Source organism: Mesoplodon densirostris, chromosome 6, assembly GCF_025265405.1.
Source record: "Mesoplodon densirostris isolate mMesDen1 chromosome 6, mMesDen1 primary haplotype, whole genome shotgun sequence".
Lineage (NCBI taxonomy): Eukaryota > Metazoa > Chordata > Mammalia > Artiodactyla > Ziphiidae > Mesoplodon > Mesoplodon densirostris.
Window position 1 is genome coordinate 313912 of NC_082666.1, and position 20306 is coordinate 334217.

At 47.9% G+C, this 20306-nt stretch overlaps 1 protein-coding gene across 2 annotated transcripts in view; it reads right to left on the reverse strand.

Annotated features, from left to right (window-relative positions):
• The window catches only part of CACNA1B (calcium voltage-gated channel subunit alpha1 B), a 200241-nt gene that overhangs the window by 121042 nt on the left and 58893 nt on the right, over positions 1 to 20306 (reverse strand). For both annotated transcript variants that reach the window (XM_060100653.1, XM_060100655.1), the window contains exons 7-10: positions 8970 to 9073; positions 5964 to 6079; positions 5582 to 5638; positions 4423 to 4512 (exon numbers count right to left, since the gene is read on the reverse strand). In XM_060100653.1, the coding sequence (XP_059956636.1) occupies positions 4423 to 4512; positions 5582 to 5638; positions 5964 to 6079; positions 8970 to 9073 (367 nt within the window). The remainder of the gene's footprint in view (positions 1 to 4422; positions 4513 to 5581; positions 5639 to 5963; positions 6080 to 8969; positions 9074 to 20306) is intronic.

A 20306-nucleotide genomic window follows, 5' to 3' on the forward strand; every position in this document is an offset into this window, starting at 1 on the left:
AACCACAATGATTTATCACCTCACACTTGTCAGGATGGCGATTTCCAAAAAAGACAAAAGACAAGTGTTGGCGAGGATGTGGAGAAATTAGAACCCTCGTGCACTGTTGGTGGGAATGCAAACTGGAGTAGCCGCTGTGGAGAACAGTATGGAGGGTCCTCAAAAAAAGTTAAAAATAAAACTACCTGATGATCCAGCAATCCTACTACTGGAAAGAGAGAGAGAGGGAGATGGGGGGTGGGCGGGGAGAAAGAGAGAGAGAGAGAGAGGGAGGGGGAGAGAGAGAGAGAGAGAGAGAGAGAGAGAGAGGGAGGGAGATCTCCAAAATAACTGAAATCAGAATCTTGACGAGATCTGAGTTCTCAATGTTTGCTGCAGCACTATTCACAATAGATAAGATGTGGAAACAACCAAAGTGTCCACTGACAGATGAATGGATAGAGAAAATGTGGTCTATACATACCACAGACTACTACTCAGCCTTAAAAAAGAAGGAAATTCTGCAACATGCACCAGCACGGATGGACCTTGAGAATATCATGCTAAGTGAAACAAGCTACCTTCAGAAAGACAAATACTTCATGACTGATTACACACACAGGAGGTATCTAAAATAATGAAATTCATAAAACCAAAGACCGGGACGGTGGTGACCAGGGGCTGCTGGGCGGGGATGGCGAGCTGTGATGAACAGGAACAGAGTTTCAGTGAAGCAGGATGAACAAGCCCTGAAGACCTGCTGCCCAGCAGCACAGCACGGGCCATCAACAGTGATCCACTGCACATTTGGAATTGGAGAGGATGGATCTCGTGATGTGCTCCTACCACACACACACACACACACACACACACACACACACACACAATTTTAAGGAAAAAAAATACAAGAGAAACTTATTAATAAAAAAATAAAATGAAGTGGGAATGTTCAAAACATTCAGTCTTTCAGAACTGAACAGACCTAGTGATAAAACACAAAGACCTAAAGAACTGGAGAACACAATCAATAAACTTGATTTTAAGAGATACCCATACAACCTGACAACTCTCCAAAACAGAGCATACACTTTCCGTCAGTGAAACTTTTTAAAATCAGTCATGAACTTAAGAAAATTTCTAAACTTAGAGATTTACTGGCCACATTTCCCAATCATTATCTGATAAAATTAGATATAATAAAAACATGATGAAAATATCTTGCTACTTATAAATTAAGAAGCACACTCGCAGATAACCTTTGCCTCAAGAGGAGAGTAAAGAAATTGTTATCTGGAAACCAGTACGGGGGGGACTTCACAGCAAAGCTTTGTGCAGAGGAAAATATGCAGCCTTAACTGCTCTTGCTGTTAAAGAAGAAAAAAGAACACGTTACACATTTTCAGAAGTTAGAAAAATAATAATAAAATAAATCAAAATAATGTAAAAAGATAAACCTAATAAAGGTTAAAAATAACAATAATAAAATTGAAAACAAAAAATAGAAGAAAGGAAATCTACAATCTGGTTATTTTAAATGATCATTAATACAGACTAACCTCATATGATCCTAATTCAGAAAATAGAAAGCAAAGGTAAACATACTAACAACTGGAAAAAAGCAAAACCAAACTCAACACACTCTAGTCAGTCTCAGAGCTTTAAATAGCTTCTGCAGCCTGAATGCCAGAGTCCAACACATAAAGCGCCCACCTGACACCCCACTGCATCTCCAACAGGCGTCTCAAACTCAGCACCTCTGAACCAAATTCCGGATATCGTCCCCCAGAACGCACGTGTCCCAGGTCCCATCCTCCCAGGGAGGGCTACTCTGTGGACACTTCCTGCAGAGCTGTCCTTGATGTGTCTCTCTTTCTCTCACACCCACGTCCAACTGGTCAGCAAATCCTGTGGGCTTGTCCTCAAAATAGATCTAGAATCCAACCACTTACCACCCCTGTGGCTGCCACCAGCCGTGGGGTCTTCACAGTGGCCTCCGACCTGGTCCTGCTCCTGCCCTCTCTGCACGGCAGTCTGTCCTCAGCGCCCCGCAGGAGCCAGATGCTGCCTCCCCTCTGAAGACCACCCTGGCACCCAGAGTCCCCTGACCCGGTCATTTCCTCTCCTGCTGCCCTCCCCCCGCCCAGCCCCCTCCACTTGGCCCCGGCCACACCGGCCTCCTGGACTCTCCTGCCTCAGGGTCCTCTCACCTGTCGTGGGGATGCTCTGTCTCCAGGTGAGCTGACTTGCTCACTTCCTTCAGCTTTTTACTCAAAGGCGACCTTTCCCAAGGCCATCTGCGGCCACTCTATTTAAAATTCCAACACCCCCCAGACCCTTCAAGCCCCCTCCTTCTCTACTTTTTTTTCTTTTTCACACCTAGCACTGGAATGGAAACTCCAAAAAATGAAAGGTTTCTGCATCTTGCTTAGTGCCATAGCCCAGTGCCTCAGGCACTTCCCAGCACATCTGGGCACTTAGTAACTACCTGTTGAGTGAATGGACCAGCAAATGACTGAATACAGAAGAGATGAAAAGAATATAAGAGAACTCTACATGCAGCTCTATAGAAACAAGTTAGAAAAGGCAACAAAATGGAAGATTTCCTAACAAAATATAATTTATAAAACTGGGTCCAAGTTCTTTTCGTTTTTTAACTAGATGGGTTCACATTTTTACCTCACCTTTAAAGAACAGAAAATTTAGGTGTTATTTAAATGATTCCAAGCTATAGAAAAAGATTTTTTTTAACTCTCCAATTCATTTTACAAAATCAGAATAAAAACTCTAGGTAAAACAGGAACAGAGGGAACTATTTAAATATAACACTCACATGATAAACTTGAAAAAAAATTTAACAAAATTCAGATCCACAACATACATTGGTCTCTTATGAAGAAACACAAACAACCCAATAGAAGAATGTAGAGAGTATACGAAGAGTCACCAACACCTAAATTTTAATGGGAAACAGACATTGAAAAAGAGGTTCAAAAAAAATTTTTTTTAATTAAAAATAAATAAGTAAATAAAAAGAGGTTCAAAATCACTAGTAGTGAGTGAAATGAGAATTAAAGTCCCCATGAAATATCACTTTATAATCATTCAATTGCCCTCAAACTGGGAACAGTCGAAAGTAGCTGCAACATCCAAGCAGGACAAGGGCAGATGTCTTCCTGCCCTGTTGATGGACGTGAATTCACAGCCCTTCTGGAGAGCAGTGTGGCGGCAGCCCTGAAGGTGCCAACACACCCCTCACCTCAGCAGCCCTGCTCCTGGGAACCCATCCCACGAGGGGCATAAAGCACTGGTGAGGAAGGACAGATGTTTATAGGATTTGGGGGGCAGCTGATTATCTGACAGTGAATCCACACCACGGAACACCACACAGCTACTTACAAGAGTGAACTCAAATCAGACCAACTGATGGGGAGGGGTTTCCAAGAGGCGCTGATGAAAAAAATTTGTATGAAACTATTTCTGTAACATAAAAAGACCCCAAAACTCTACAACATGTATATGTGCATGTGTGTGCGTGTGCGTGTGTGAGTGTTATTGAGAAACAAGGAAGGGTAAACCCCAAGCTATTAACATGGGTTTACTGGGGACAAAGGGGAGAGTGTAAACAAACAGATAATCAAATACACAAATGACTTATTTGAGAGGTCTGTATATAAACATAACAATATAATGGGAAGCAGCTCTTCCAACTCGAGTCCACTCAGGATCACTGGAGAGCAAGGAGGTCTGGCTTGAGTGTGACTTGGTACCTTGTCATGAAAAGCTGTCACTACCAAGCACTGGCCCCCCCTCCCACACTGCCAAAGGTGGAGACCCAGGGCTGAGCCCTCCTTTGCCGCAGAATGCACAATGACAGAGCATTTAGCGCAAAAAGGCCTGGGCACTTCTGGTGCCAGACTTCTGGTACCAAGCTGAGAGGAGGTACTAAAACGATAAAAGATAAAAGAGCCACGTTCCCCTTTTACTGTTTGAGAAGCAGGGGATGAAGCCAAGGCCCCAGAGGCAGCAGACCCAAGGAACATGGGAGGTACACGGGGCTTAGAAGACAGGTGGCAAGAAACTTTCCGTCCCTACAGAGTCAGTGACACATGCAGCCTCCGGCCTTAGGGTATGCCCAAGGGCTCCACGTCCACACAGGACGGCAGAGCCGAGAACAGCCAGCAGGCAGCAGTGTACTGAAATGAATGAGTGAGAGGCCTGAGCAAAAAGGAACTTCCAGGAGCTGTGCATGCAGCCCACCCCAAGGGCTGGGCCCAGGCAGAAACCCCAGTACCAGGATGCTGCTGTACTTCCCACTGTCGGGTGGACACACACGGGACTGGCTTACTTGGGGAGTGTGGGCGGTAGGGAAGGAGGGAAGCCGAGGTGACAGGGAGGGAGCGGGGTGCATGTTCCACATGCAGTCACAGGCCCAGAGAGACTCACCCACAGCACAGAGGTCTGCAAAACGGTCCTCCCCCTCCTCCGCGTGGATCAGGTCATTTCGGCTCTTCTTGGCGGCTGCTCTCTTCAACACTGCTTTAAACAAAGGGTGGGAGGGGGCGGCATGAGTCCGGGCCTCCAGATGACCTGCCTCAGGGCTGGGCAGTGCCCTTGTGGACTGTGCCAGGAACTGGCAGCCTTTCCAGATCTCTCCTGAAGCTGAGGCTGAGGGAAGGCAGGACGATGCCTGGCCCCCATGGGCCCCTCTCGGTCTTCAGAGCAAAAGGCACAAGGGATTTTGAGGTTGGGTCCTGCCTGTGCTTCTCTCCATGATGATGCCCATGGGGAAGGCCTGGCTACCATGGAGACCAGGAAACCTCCATGTGGGACAGGGCCAGGGCTGCAGCCGGCTGCCCCAACGGCCCACACTCCGAGGCCAGGTGAGACCAGAGAGATCAGGTCAAGGCCGCAGACGGGCCAGCACAGACTGCTCAAGGCCCCAGATGTGGGCCCAGGTGAGACCGCAACATGGGTGACCATGCTGTCTGGCCCTGTCCTGAGCAGCAGGTGTGAAGAGAGAGCAGCCCTCCTGCCACCGGGGCTGTGCTGGCCCCCGGCCCTGCCCCCGTGGCCCCAGGCTGTGCTAGGGGTCTTTCTACAGCAATCTGGGGGCACCTCCCTGAGCCCTGGGGACAGATACAGTTTGGATTAAACCAGCAGTTTTCAAGCTTCTAGAAGCAGCGCTGTCCAACAGAACTTTCTTTGATGACTTGAAATGTGCCGAGACTGAGGATCTGGATTTTCACTTTTGTTTCATTGTAACATACGCACCTGCAAGCTCACACAGTCACGTGTCAGCTGTCAGCTGCCATGTTGGAAAACCCAGCTCTCAGCACAGGCTCCTGTGACCCCCAGGCTGAGCCCACTGCCGGCTGTGCCCACTCTGGTCCGTGGCACACAGCTCCCCAGGAGCGTGCAGCTGACCCTCCCAGGGCCTGCCTCCAGAAAGGCCCCGCCCAGGACCACCTTAAGTGACCAACGTGCAGGCACCTGGCTGAGCAGAGGGCATCATGCCTCACATGCAAGCGTGCACACGAGTCACTGCCCACCCAGCCACCACAGCCCTGTGGCCAGGCAAGGAGCACCGACAGCGGCCACCTACCATCCAGAGGGGACTTCTCCTCTGCGTTCTTGTCCTCCTCGGCCAGCATCACTTCCTCTGTGAGTGAGACACAGCCTCAGGCCAGAGTCCTCCTGTCCCCACCCCTGACCAGGGCTCGTCCCCCAGGAACACAGCAGGAAGTGGATGACACCCTGCCTTCTTGGCCCTCACGCTTCCAGAAGCCGGCAGGGCCCGTGGCCAAGCTTGTCCCACCGAGACACACCCCTTGACGGGTCCCACAGACAGCGCCCTGTGAAGAGGGCCTGGCTTGCTCCCCCTCCCGAGAGCAGCCCCCACCCCAGGTGAGCTCGGCCCTGGGAGGGTCTGGGGAGAAGGAGCTGGCAAAGGCCAGGCCAGGAGCACCGCACAGCCCTGTCCTCACCGGCCTTGAAGATCCACTCCAGGTACCCGTTGAGCTCCCGCTCGATCTGCTGCTGCCGGCGGAGCTTCAGGAAGGCCCTGCGGTTCTCCACCCGCTCGCGCTCCTTGGCGAACTCTCTGTGATGGGCGAGGCCGGAGCAGGAAGCAGAGCAGGTGGGTGTGAGCACAGCCCCAGGCCCCCCGTGTGCGGCCAGAGGCACTGGGACTCAGGAGGAGGCCAGGACAGGGGAAGCAGGCCACGGGCCAGCCCTCCGGGCGCCTCCCGTCACCGGCCTCTCCCCCACCACCAGCACTTAACAGGCCCAGATGAGCCCTCCCTCCTCAGGCTCCTGCAGCTCGTAGGGACAGCGCCTCAGCGCCCACAGAGGGGCTCCAGGGGGCAGGGACAATTCCACCTCCCGCTGGCCTAGAGCAGGCCTGGGCACGCACCCTCCAAGTGCCAGGCCCTGTCATCTGGACAGAGACGCTACAGAGAGCTTCTGGACAACAATCCCCCAGAGCAGAGCTTCCGCTTTGTTTCTTCTGCTGGTTCAGACCCAGAGCCACTGCTAGAAGAGGAGGGACGGGCAGGCACTGGATCGGCTCAGGGCGGCCAGAGATGACAGGGAGACATTCTAGAATCACCCAGCTCCTCAGCCAAACCGCTGAGGCTCTTCTGCCCTCCTGGGCCCTCAGCACCACAGCCCCAGTCTCCCAGCCAAGCCTGGAAGCCAAGAGGCTCAAAAGGCCAGAAGGAAGCCATTCACGCACACAGGAACAAGAGCGCGTGCACGCACACACACACACACACACACACACACACACACGTGCACACACCCTAGCTCAGGTCCCCAGAGGGCAGGCAGGCACACCCTCAGGGCAAAACAGCAATGCCTGTTCTCTGCCGAGTGAGCGAGCGGCTGTCTCTCCCCCAGGAGAAGCAGCTTCTGGGCTTGGCAGAGGGGCAGGCCCGGCAGGCCTGGCTCCTGTCACGCAGCCACGGTGAGAGGGAGAGCTTGGCTCCGACCAGGATGGACCCCAAGCCTGAGACTGGTGTCCACCAGGGCCTGAGCTGCTGCAACCCCAGCAATGAGAGGAGACGGCTCCCACCTGGACCTCTCACCAAGTCCGGAATCTGCAGGAACGCAGGGCCCCTCGCGGTCTCCCCACCAGGCCAACGCCATCAACCACACCGGAGGGCAAGAGGGCCTGGGGGTGGCAGTGGGGCGTGACCATACTGCCCAGTTGGCCGAGAGCCGCCAGCAGAAACTCGCTGCAGTGATCAAGGCCTGGCCACCGGGCAGCCACTGCTCAGGAGGCGGCTGGCTGTGGCCTGCCCTCCCCAGGCTTTGGCCCCACTGGGAGGAAGGGTTGCGAGAGGAACCACCGATTCTGCTTCTCTGGGCACTGGGAGGGTGAGAGCCTGGGGCGTGGCGGGGAGCAAGGCTGCACCAGCTCCAGGCTGGCCCGTCAGGCAGCCCTCCTCCAGATGTGGCAGAGCCACACGCTGTGTGCTGACCACTGGCCTGAGGGGCCGTGCAGTCTCCAGCCTCCCTGGGGCTGGCAGAGAACCCGGGGGCCCCGCTGCTGGAGCTGGGGGGGTGGGGGGCGGCAGAGGGAGGGCTTAGCTGAGACTCATTAGGAAAATCAGCCTGTATCGGCTGGTCCCCAGAGGCAAGGATGCCCACAGCTGGGGGCAGGGCTGGGATACACAAAGTTCGGGGCCCCTCACCCAGTCTCCGCTGCTACCCCTGCTTCTTTCTCACGTTCTCCAGAGTAAGCTTGAGCAGGACCCACTCGTGTCCCGCCAGCCTCCCCTCCACACGGCCCAGCACGGGGCCCGCCCTCCTCACGAGTCTGGCCCCTGGCACAGACTGGCAGCCCCGGCTCTGAGCATCGCACACACCACACCCTCTGTGCCTCCGCCCCAACAATTCTCTGCCTGGGAGACGCTCCCCTCTCCTTTGCCAAGCTCATTCCTGGTCCCCTCTGGGCCTCAGATGAGCTGCCCCTTCCCCAGGAGGCTTCTCTGAGCCCCAGGCCTCCCTTGGCTTCCCCAGCCCAGCTCGGACCACAGCTCCCCCCGACTGGGAGTTCTCATTGGTCCCCTGTGCTGTGGGCCTGCCTGCTCCTGGCGGAGGTGCTTAGAAAGACACACTACTAACAGTCAGATTCTTACAGGAGGGGGCCAAGGCAGGAACACATGCCAGAGCCAGAGCACAGAGCCCTTGGGCCCAGCCACTGTCCTCTCTGTGGCTGTTCCTTTCCAGACCAATATGATAGCTGCACCCTGGGTCACGACCTCAGGAGCCGTGGGCCTGAGCAGGAATCTTCAAGGTGGGTGGAATGGAAACTTTCCCCTCCAGCCTTACAAGGAATCTGATGCTCAGGTGGGGGCAGGGAGGCAGGCCAGCCCAATGCCCTCTCCCTCTGTCTGCACAGCTTCCTCGGCCCCGGACAAGGGCAGGAGCCCCAAACACCAGCCCTGGTTGTTCCCTGAAGCCAACAGCACTTCCTTGGTCCTCGGCCCCATGCAGGACAGGAGGGCACTATGGGCCACAGGTGTGCTACACCTTGCTACCAACGAAGGTGAGAAGCACCTTTTCTCCAGGAGGGACCCCAGCCCTGCATCCTCCCTTCTCTTCTCCTGGAGGTCAGCAGGGACAGGTGACCAGAGAGGCGAGGCAAGCCAGGGGTCAGGGCTGGGGTGGGGACCCAAGGCCGCTCCATTCCTTCTCCAGTGTCACACAGAAGGGCTCTCTCGTCCCCAGGGCTGCTCAGCAACCGCACCACAAACCCAGATAACAGGCAGCAGCAGCCCCTCCCCGGCTCAGAGGCCGCAGTGACGGCCACGAGCTACAGGTGAGGAGGCCAGGGCCCACCAAGGGAGAGCTCAGGACGCTGCGAGTGACCGTCCCAGGGCCAGGCCGCGCCTCACCTCCCCCACCACACAGGCCGTGTCCAGCCCCATCAGCCCCCTCCCCGGCCTGCAAACACAGAGGTAGCACGCAATCGCATGGCCTCTTACCCCGAGAGCACGCCCAGCACCAGGTTGAGCATGAAGAAGGAGCCGATGATGATGAGGGGCAGGAAGTAGAGCCAGTTCCAGGTGTTGCCGGCCGCATCGTTGGTCTGGAAGCAAGAGGAGATGTGCAGGACGGTGGGCAGGACAGAGCCCTGGCCATGGAAGCTCCCCGGCCCTTCTCACACACCGGCAGAGTCCAAGTGCAGGCGTGTCCAGACAGGTAATCCAGGCAGGACCCACTGTCACACCTGCCTGCCCCTGCCCCACAGAGCCCCCCTCTGGGGATGAGGCCCCCAAAGGACCAAGGAGCTTCATGCTCCTGGCCACTGCCAGCAACACTGAAAAGCCCAGGAGAAGTCCCAGGAGGCCAAGGGCTGCCCCAGGTACCCCTCCTGGACACCTCCTCTCTGCTTCCCAGGCTGCTGGACACACCAGGCAGCTCCAAAGACATTCCTCCTTTGTGAAGCCCACGGACCCCAAGGCCCAAGTCTGATCTTCTTTTTGTCTCCTGCAGTTTCCACAGCTCAGAGCAGTAAGCCCTGTGCCGCATTCCCCCATCAACGGCAAGCCCACAGGTCCTCAGGGAACAGCTGGGCCTAAGACAGAACCGGCACCAGGGCCTGTTCTAAATAACCAAATGCAAAAGGTCTTCCCAGACCTTTTGATTTTTAGAGCACAGCCCACAGAAGTGTGAGGCCCTCTGAGTCCAATTCATTTCCACTGTTGTTTTGTTTTCAGGGGCCCCCCGTAGACCCAGCTGAGAGGGGTGGAGAGCCTCTTTCTCACCACGAGTCTGGTGCTAGAAGTGAATCAAGAGGGCTGGGTGTTGTGGGCAGGTGACCACCTGGCCCCTCTGTTCCTCTCTTCAGAGGCGGCTCACAAGCCAAGGGCCAGGGCCCTGAGCAGGACAGAGGCAGGAAGACGGCCTGGCACTGCCCTGAGGCTGGGGCTGATCTCCAGGTGCTGCTGCCGGAATTCCTGCCCTCCAGTGTCTGCTGGCCTACTCAGATCTGCGGACTCTACCCCTGCAAGTCCTGAGTCCCCTGGACTGCCTGCCACTTGTGGCTTCTGATTCCCGGACACTGATTCCAGGCTGGCCGCTGAGACCCCCGGGCCTTGACCAGAATAGACACTCAGACCCCCAGTTCTATGAGCTACCAGTGTTCCCGGACCACACCTCTGCCAGCCTCACATGCAACTCTGACCTGTGGGCTAAGATGACCACCAAAGCCACCAATCTCTCCAAAGGGCACCCTCAAAACCTGCCTCCTTCTGGGGAAAAGGACAGATGTGCTGCCGTGGCCCCAGCTCCTCTCACCTACTCGAGGACTTGGCTCCTGCAGTCTCCCTCTGATGGACCGTTCCCATCAGTAGCCAAAGCACCCTATTGTCTTCTTAGAAAACAAGACAAAACAAACAAGGACTTGCACTTCTGGGAAGATGGACATACTCTTCCCTATTTCTCCCACTGAGTACAATTAACACCCTGGACATTACACCTAGAGCAAATATATATTTCACAGAAGACTCTGAAAAGTGTAGAAAAGAAAGCAGATCAGCTGGGACCTCTGAACCCATGGTAAGTTCCCTGTGTTTTTGTTTTGGTTTTGCCTCATATATCCCAGACCTCGGGCTTTTAAAGCCTACAACCTGGAAATGCCAAGAGACACAGACAAAAAATACACCAACAAAAGCCAGCACTCTCTCTCTCTGACCAAAGGGCCAGGAAGGGGGGCAAGGCAGACAATAGATGCACTACTCCAGCCAAACAGGGCAGAAAAAACTGTGGTGAAACTTCCATCCCTGCCAGCAAAGACCCAGGAGGGAGCCTAGGCGACCACCCTCCCCAGACTGTAATGAGGTAACCAACCTCCCCACACTCCCAAACCACAGACATGTCAGAGAACGACAAGCAGGAAGGTGGGACGTCCTCCTTGGCAGATGGTTGACGAGGCCCCCATCCCACCCACCTCTGTGGTATCAGTGGAGACACACGGGGAGCTGGGACTTCCACCCCCACGTGACAGTAATGAGACACACCACCCCCTCCCCACTGAGGTGCTGCCAGAAAGTCAGACTTTCACCACCACCCAGTAACGAGGCCACACACACCCGCCACCCACATAGTGGGCAGAGACCACGTGGAGAGCAGAAACGAGGCACACAAAACCTTCCCAACCAGGTAAGTATCCTAGAGGCAAGTGGGGAGCCAGAACTACCATCCCACCCATCAGTATGGAAAAGACCCCCACAATGTGTCAACAGAGGCCAGGTGGGGGGACTTTCCAGCCTTCTACTCCCACCTTGCAGTAGCAAGGAAGCAACCCCTGCTTCCAGTGACAGAATGGTCAGAGGAAGCCAGCTAAAACAGAGGGCTTAAACAAGATCCAGGGTCCCAGGACACAATGCCAAAAATGTCCAGTTTTCAACTGACATTCATTTGCCATACCAAGAACCAGGAGGAGCACAAACTGAACAAAAAAAGACAATTGATAGATGCTGTGATGGTTAATTTTATGTGTCAACTTGACTGGGCCATGGGGTGCCCAGATATTTAGCCAAACATTATTCTGGGTGGTTCTGCAAGTGTGTTTTTGGATGAAATTAACATTTTAATTGATAAAGTGAAGCAGATTGCCCTCCATAATGTGGTGGACCACGTACAATCAGTTGAATGCCTGAAGAGAACAACAAACTGACCCCCTTCCAAGTAAAAGAAAATTCTCTATAAGAGAATTCAGACTTCATCTGTACCATTGGCACTATTGGGTCTCCAACTACTGGCTTTCAGACTGAAACTGCACCATAGCATCTCCTGGGTCTTGAGCCTGCCAGCCCAAACTTACTGCAGATTTGCACTTGCCAGCCTCCATAATCACATGAGTCAATTCCTAATAATAAATCCCTTTTTTTAAATCTCTTTGTCTCTCTCTCTCACACACATACACACACACACACATCCTATTGGTTTTATTTCTCTGGAGAACCCTGCCTGATATAGATTGCCAACACTAAGATGACAGAGATGATAGAAGTATCTGACAAAGATTTTAAAGCAGCCACCATAAAAATGTTTCAGACGGTAATTGTATACACACTTGAAACACATGAAAAAATAGAAAGTCTCAACAAAGAAATAGTATCATCAAATAAATAAAAGATACAAAGAAGAACAAAATGAAAATTTAGAACTGAAAAATACAATAATCAAAATTAAAATCTCAATGGAAGGGCACAACAATAGAATAAAGACAACAAAGGACGGGCCTCCCTGGTGGCGCAGTGGTTGGGAGTCCGCCTGCCGATGCAGGGGATGCGGGTTCGTGCCCCGGTCTGGGAGGATCCCATATGCCGCGGAGCGGCTGGGCCCGTGAGCCATGGCCGCTGGGCCTGCGCATCCGGAGCCTGTGCTCTGCAACGGGAGAGGCCACAACAGTGAGAGGCCCGCATACCGCAAAAAAAAAAAAAAAAAAAAAGACAACAAAGGAAAGAATCAGTAAGTGGTAAGAGAGAATAATAGAAATTCTCCAATCTAAAAAAGAGAAAGAAAATAGACTTAAAAAACAAAAATCAAACAAGTAAGAAAAAACAGAGCAGAGCCTCAAGAACCTAGGGAACTATGAGAGAATATTTGACATTTATGTTTCAGAGTAGCAGAGTACAGGAGAAAGAAGAGAAGGCTGAACAGTATTCAAAGAAATGATAGCTGAAAAACTCCCAAATTTGGCAAGAGACATAAACCTACAGATTCAAGAAGCTGAGTGAATACCATACAGAATAAACTCAAAGAAATCCACAAGACATTTCATTGTCAAACCACGGGAAACTAAAGATAAATTTAAAATCTTGAAAGTGGCAAGAGAAAAAGGGCACCTTACTTACAAAGGGAAACAATTCAAAAAATTTCTCATCATAAAGTATGGAGGCCAGAATGAAGTGGCACAATACTTTTCAGGTGCTGAGAGAAAAAAAAAACTGTCAACAGACACCTACACCCATCAAAAATATCCTTCAGGGATGAAGGGAACATCAAGACATTCTCATAATAAAAACCAGGGAAACTGGGAGAATTTGTCACCAGCAGATCTACCCTAAGAGAATGACTAACAGAAGTCTCTAAGCAGAAAGGAAATGATTTAAAAAGGAATTGTTAACCATTAGTAAGGAAGAAAGAACAATGAAAAGAGTAAAAATAGGGCCTCCCTGGTGGCACAGTGGTTGAGAGTCCGCCTGCCGATGCAGGGGATACGGGTTCGTGCCCCGGTCTGGGAGGATCCCACATGCCGCGGAGTGGCTGGGCCTGTGAGCCATGGCCGCTGAGCCTGCACGTCCGGAGCCTGTGCTCCGCAACGGGAGAGGCCACAGCAGTGAGAGGCCCACGTACCGCAAAAAATTAAAAAAAAAAAAAAAAAAAAAAAAGAGTAAAAATAGGGGTAAATAGACTTTATTTGTCCTTTTGAGTTTCCTAAATTATGTTTGACAGTGGAAGCAAAAATTATAACACGCTATGATGTGGTTATAAACATATGTAGAGGAAATGTTTAAGATAATTGTATTATAAATGGGGGAGGGTAAAGAGATATAAAGAAGGTAAGGTGTATATACTTCACTTGAGCTGGTACAATTATGACACCAGTAGACTGGAATAAGATATAGAGCAACCACTAAAAGACCAAATAGAGATATACTCAAAAACAACTAGATAAATCAAAATGGAATTTTTTCAAAAGTTCAAGTAATACACAAGAAGGTAGGAAAAAGAAAATAAAGAAACAAAAAACCAGAACAAATAGTAAACAAAAAATAAACAAATAAAATGGCAGATGTGAGCTCTAACATATCAATAATTACATTACATGTAAATGGTCTGAATACACCAATTAAAAGACAAAGATTGGCTAGTGACTTTAAAAATATGATCCACCTATGTTTTATCTATAAGAAATTCACTTCAAATATAACAATTTAGGTAGGTTGAAAGTGAAATATGGAAAAAGAAGTATCATATAAACATTAATCAAATGAAAACTGTAGTGGCTATATTAATATCAGAAAATAAATATCAGACAAAGTAGACATCATAACAAAAAAAATTTCACTAACATATACAGGTTTCCCCCACTATTTGAAAGCAGTGCATTCCTATGAAATCTTTCCTAAGCCACAAAGGCATCAAGCAAAGAAAAAATCACCATAGGACACATCAGCCAACACATACAGAAAGTAAGATAAAACACAGATGCTCACAGATACAATAGAGCTATGGCGATATGATGCTGAGATACTGAGTGTAGTTCCTAGGGAAGGAGCTTGGCAGCGCCACTCTTGCTGCTTGGGGTGCACACTGCTTTTATAATGGCTCACTGTAAAGCAAATGTTGAACACTATTTTCTCTTTTCACCTTTTTTCATAAAAGCATAAATCTTCCATGGATTTCTTCTGGTTAGTGGAAACGGGTATTAATGTAGGTCTTTCATAAAAGTGAAGTGGCATTAAGAGAACTTTTGAAAAGTGGGGGATACATTATAATGATAAAAGGGTAAATTCATCAAGAAAACATAGCAATTCTAAATGTGTACATGCCTAACAAATGAGCTATAACATATGTGAAACAAAAACTGACAGAACTGAAAGGAGAAACAGACAAATGCACAGTTATAGCTGGAAACTTAAACACTTCTCTCTCAAAAATTGATAAGACAACTAGACAGAAAATCACCAAGGATATAAAAGAGCTCACCATCAACCAACAGGATGTATAATTGACATTTATACACATACTACACAACAACACATTATATACACATTCTTTTCAAGTGTCCACAAGACATATATGAAAATAGACCATATCCTGAGCCACAAAACAAGTCTCAATAAATTTAAAAGAACTGAATTTTTTCAAATTTAGTGTATTCTCTAACCATAATGGAATCAAACCAGAGACAAATAACAGAAATATAATAGAAAACTCTCCAAACACAAAGTAAACAAACAATTCTAAATAATCCATGGATCAAAGAGGAAGTCTCAAGGGAAATTTAAAAATACATTGAACTGAATGGATATGAAAATACAAGATATCAAATTTGAAAGACACAGCTAAAGCAGTTCTAAGAAGGAAATTTATAGCACTAAATACATACATTACAAAAGAGGGAAAGTCTCAAATCAATAATCTAAACTTCCACTGCAAGCAAAGGAAGAGCAAAACAAACCCAAATCAATTAGAAGAAAGTAAACAGTAAAGATAAAAGCAGAAATCAACAAAGTTGAAAATGCAAACAAAAGAGAAAATCAATTTTTGAAAAAGTTTGTTCTTTGAAAAAAGCTAAATTGACATACCTCTGGCAATACTGACTAAGAAAAAAAGAGAGAAGACACAACTTATCAATATCAATAATGAAACAGGGGATTTCACTACAGAACCAACAAACATCAAAAGGATAATGAAGGAATACTGCAAACAACTCTCTATACATTTGACAACATGGATGAAATGGATCAGTTTCTCCAAAAACACAAACTACTACAACTCACCCAATACAAAATAGATAAATAGTCCAATAACTATTAAGGAAAGTGATATTGTGATTTTAAAACTTCCCCTACAAAAGGATAGACACATTGATCAATGAAATAGAATAGATAATCTACAAATACACCCTTACATTTATGATGAGTTGATTTTTTTAACAAGGGTACCAAGCCAATTCAATGGGGAAAGGATAGTCTTTTCAACAAATGGTGCTGGGACAAGTGGATATCCACAGGCCAAAGAATGAAACTGGATCCCTACCTCACACCATATACAAAAATTAAATCAAAATGGATCATAGACCTAAATATTACCAGCCAAAATGAGAAAACATAGTAGTAAATTTTCATGACTTTGATTAGGTAATGGACTCTTAGATACTACACCAAAAGCACAAAGTGAAAACAAAAACAGAAAAAAATGGACTTCATCAAAATAAAAATCTTTTTTACTTCAAATGATACCATCAGGAAAGTGAAATGATAACACACAGAATGTGAGAAAATATTTGCAAATCATCTGAAATATCTGGTAAGGGTCTAGTGTCCATAATATATAAAGAAATCTTATAGGTCAACAATAAAATGACAAATAACCCAATTTTTAAATGGGCAAAGGATATGAATACATATTTCTCCAAAGAAGATATATAAATGGTATAATAAGCATATAAAAGATGCTCTACATCATAAGTCATTAAGGAAATGCAAATCAAAGATAAAATTAAATACCACTTCACTCCATGGTTGGTTGGTTAAAATTAAATTGTAATTTTACTAGGATATTAAAATTAAAAAGATAGACAACAAGTGTTGGTGAGGATGTGGACAATTTGGAACACTTGTGCATTCCTAGTGGGGATGTAAAATGTTGCAACCACTTTGGAAACCAGTTTGGCAGTTCTTCAAAAGGTTAAATATGGAGTTACCATATGACCCAGAAATTCCACTCCTAGGTGTACACCTAAGAGAAATGAAAACTTATTCCACACAAAAATTTGTACACAAATGTCTATAGCAGGATTATTCATAATGTAAAAAAATGGAAACAACCCAAATGTCCATCAACCAATGAAATACAAACAAGAGTGTACATCCACACAGTGGAATCATATTTGATAATAAAAGCAATGAAATACTGATATTTGCTACAACATGGATGGACCTTAAAAACACAAAATCCCATATATTGTATGAGTCCATTTGTATGAAATGTCTGGAATAGACGAATATAAAGAGACAGAAATATATTAGTGGTTGCAGAGGCTGGGGATGGAGGAATGGGAAGTGACTACTAATGGGTACAGGGTTTCTTTTTTGGTTGATGAAAATCTTCAAAAATGAGTGATAGTAATGGTTGCACAGTCCTGTGCACATACAAAAAGCACTGAGCTATTCGCCACTTTGTGAATTTCATGGTAGGTGAATAAAAATAAAAGTGTTATATGAAAAAATAAAAGAAATCTCAGGGTCCAGATTATAGAATTCTACCAAACATTTAATAAATAATTAACACCACTTATGCACAATCTCTTCTAGAAAAATAGAAGAGGAGTAATTACTTCTCAATTCATTTTATAAAGCTTGTGTTACCCTGAAAACAAAACCAGGCAAGGATAGTAAAAAGAAACAAAGAAAAGAAAAGAAAAGAAAAGGAAGAAAGAAAGAAAGAAGGAAAGAAAGAAAGAAAGGAGAGGGAGGGAGGGAGGGAGGGAGGAAGGGAGGAACGGGGGAGGGGAAGGGGAGGGAGGGAGGGGGAGAGAGAGAGCACATGCACCTCAACCTAAACCTCACACTTTATACAAAAATTAACTCAAGATGGATCACAGACTTACATATAAAATAATAAAACTTTTAGAAAAAAATATAGGAGAAAATATTTAAGATTTAGGACTAGGCAAAGGGTTCTTAGATTTGATGCCAAAAGCCCAGTCCACAAAAGGAAAAACTGATAAACTGGACTTTATTAACATTAAAAACGCTGGTTCTTTCACAGACCAGGTGAGGAGTATGAAAAGACAAGCTACTGACGAGAAAACATTTGCAAACCACACATCTGACAAAGAACTAGAATATACCTAGAATATATAAAAACTCTACAGTGAAAGAACAATCCAGACCGTGAGCAAAAGATAGGAAGAGATATTTCACTGAAGAAGATACACAAATGGCAAATACGTATGAAAAGATACTTAATGTCATCAGCCATTAGGAAGTGCACTGAGATCCATCTCCACACACTGTCAGAATGGCTGACGTTAAAAGCACCAAATACCAGTGAGGATGCAGAAAAACTAGATTATTCATACACCGCTGGTGGGGATGCAAAAGAACACAGGCCTCTGGAAAAGCGTTAATTTCTTAAAGAACTAAACACGCATACAACCCAGAAACTGCACTCTTGAGCATTTAACCCAGAGAAATGAAAACTGACATTTGCACAAAAACCTGCCCACAAATGTGCAGAGCAACTTTATTCCTGATAACCCTGAACAGAGACAACACAAATGTCCTTTAACAGGTGAGTATTAAACACTGTAGTCCACCCACACCTGGAGCACCACTCAACAATTAAAAGAAAGAAACTGCTGACACAAAGAATAATCTGGATGCATCTCCAGAGTATTACGCTGAGTGAAAAATAGCCAATCCCCAAAAGTCACATAGGGTACGGTTTCATCTGTATAACATTCTTGAAATGGCAAAAATATCAATGCGGCAAAAAGATTAGTGGCTACCAGGGGTGAAGGCAGGAGAGAAGTGGGCGTGGCTATAAAAGAGCAGCACAACATCCCTTGTGATGCAACATCCTGTGCCTTGACCGTAGCAGTGTCACTGCCCTGGTTCCGGCAGCTACTAGCTTTGCAGGTTGTTACCGTTACAGGAAAAGTGCAAAGCATACAAGGGCTCTCTCTGCATTATTTCTTACAACTGCATTTGAACCTACAATTACCTCAAAAGAAAGTTTCATTTTAAAAAAACGCCAGGGGCTTCCCTGGTGGCACAGTGGTTGAGAATCTGCCTGCTAAGGCAGGGGACACGGGTTCGAGCCCTGGTCTGGGAAGATCCCACATGCCGCAGAGCAACTAGGCCCGTGAGCCACAACTACTGAGCCTGCGCGTCTGGAGCCTGTGCTCCGCAACAAGAGAGGCCGCGATAGTGAGAGGCCGGCGCACCATGATGAAGAGTGCCCCCCACTTGCCACAACTAGAGAAAGCCCTCGCACAGAAACAAAGACCCAACACAGAATTAATTAATTAATTAATAAACTCCTACCCCCAACATCTTCTTAAAAAAAAAAAAAGCCAATTCCCACATCTCCCTGCACTCACCTCCTCTTGCCCTGCTCCACTTCACAGGGAAACCCCCTGAACGAGTTGACTACACTTGCCATCCTCACTTCCATACCTCCTCCCTTTAACCTACACATTCCAAGGTTTTATCCCCACAGCCGAAACGCTCTTGTCAAGTTTACCAACAGCTCCTGGGGCCTCTCAGCAACAGCTGACCTGGTCGATCACTTTCTGGAAACTCTTTGCTCTGCCCCCAGACGCAGCACACTTGCAGTGCTGCTCCTACTCCCCGCAAGTCCCCGCCTTGCTCTCTTTTGCTGGCTCCTTCTTTCCTACTTGGCTTCTGAATGCTGGAATTCTCCTGACAGCCAAAGGTTCAGACAAGGCTCCGTCTGTAGCCTTCTTTGCTTCTCGATCCACACATCCACACCCAAGTGATCTCATCCTCTCCCATAATTTTAAGCATCATCCCTGACTTTAAACTTGCACCCTCAGCCCTGCTGTCCCCCCTGAACCCCCTCTCATACACCCAACTGTACACTCAGCATCTCCACTTGGATGAAACAGTTGTCTAAGCCTTTCCAGGGCCAAAGCAGAGTTCTCAGTTTCCAGCATGACGCTCCGCTAAAACAAAACTCCGCAGCTACCTTGCTCCCCATTCTCCCCTTCTCAATAAAAGGCACCACGTTTCCCAACGGCTCCAGTCACACTATCTTTGATTCTTCTTTCTTTCACATTAAACATCACATCCAACCAATGAGCAGGTCGTGTCTGCACTAACTTCAAAATGGAGCCTTTGCACCTACATATCTGAACGCGCCTTCCTCAGATCTTTACGAAACTAGTGCAATGAACAGATGCAGAACCACATGTAACCATAAGCCCACAATATTTACCTCCTACGGTTCCTCTTGTCAACTACAAATTGGCACTCACCATTGTCACCTGCCAGCTACCTCTACAAGGATTAAATCCTGTGCTGCTGCAGCTGCTGACTTTCAACACCCCCTGAAAGGAGTTCAGGTGCAGAGCTGAACTGAGGCACTCTGGGCTCTGGGTAAAACTGGCAGAGCAGGTCTTCCGATAGATGGATCTTTTCAGGAGACAATTTTGTGAGCCCAATCCTGTATCTCCTCGTATCTCGACAAGCACTGAAACCCTTCATGGCGACGTCTGCTCCTCGTGACTGGCAGTGACACGCACGAGACGAGCAGAACCTTCTACAAAAGCTGTGTGCTCGGTTGCACGCACTCCCCCTTCACCCCAATCACATCTATGCTGACCTTCCCCCTGCCTCTGTGGAGCAGCTTCTCAGAGCGATCCGGGACGCTGTCTCCCAGGCTGCAGTCCTCATTTTGCCCCAAAGAAAACTTAACTCGCAACTCTCATGTTGTGCATGTTTTTAAGTCGACACTCTGAATGTAGACATAGCCCGGGATGAAAATGTGGATCAGTCCTGTGACTGTTCTGGTAACTCTGGGTAACAGAGAATTCTACAACCACCTCAAGTATA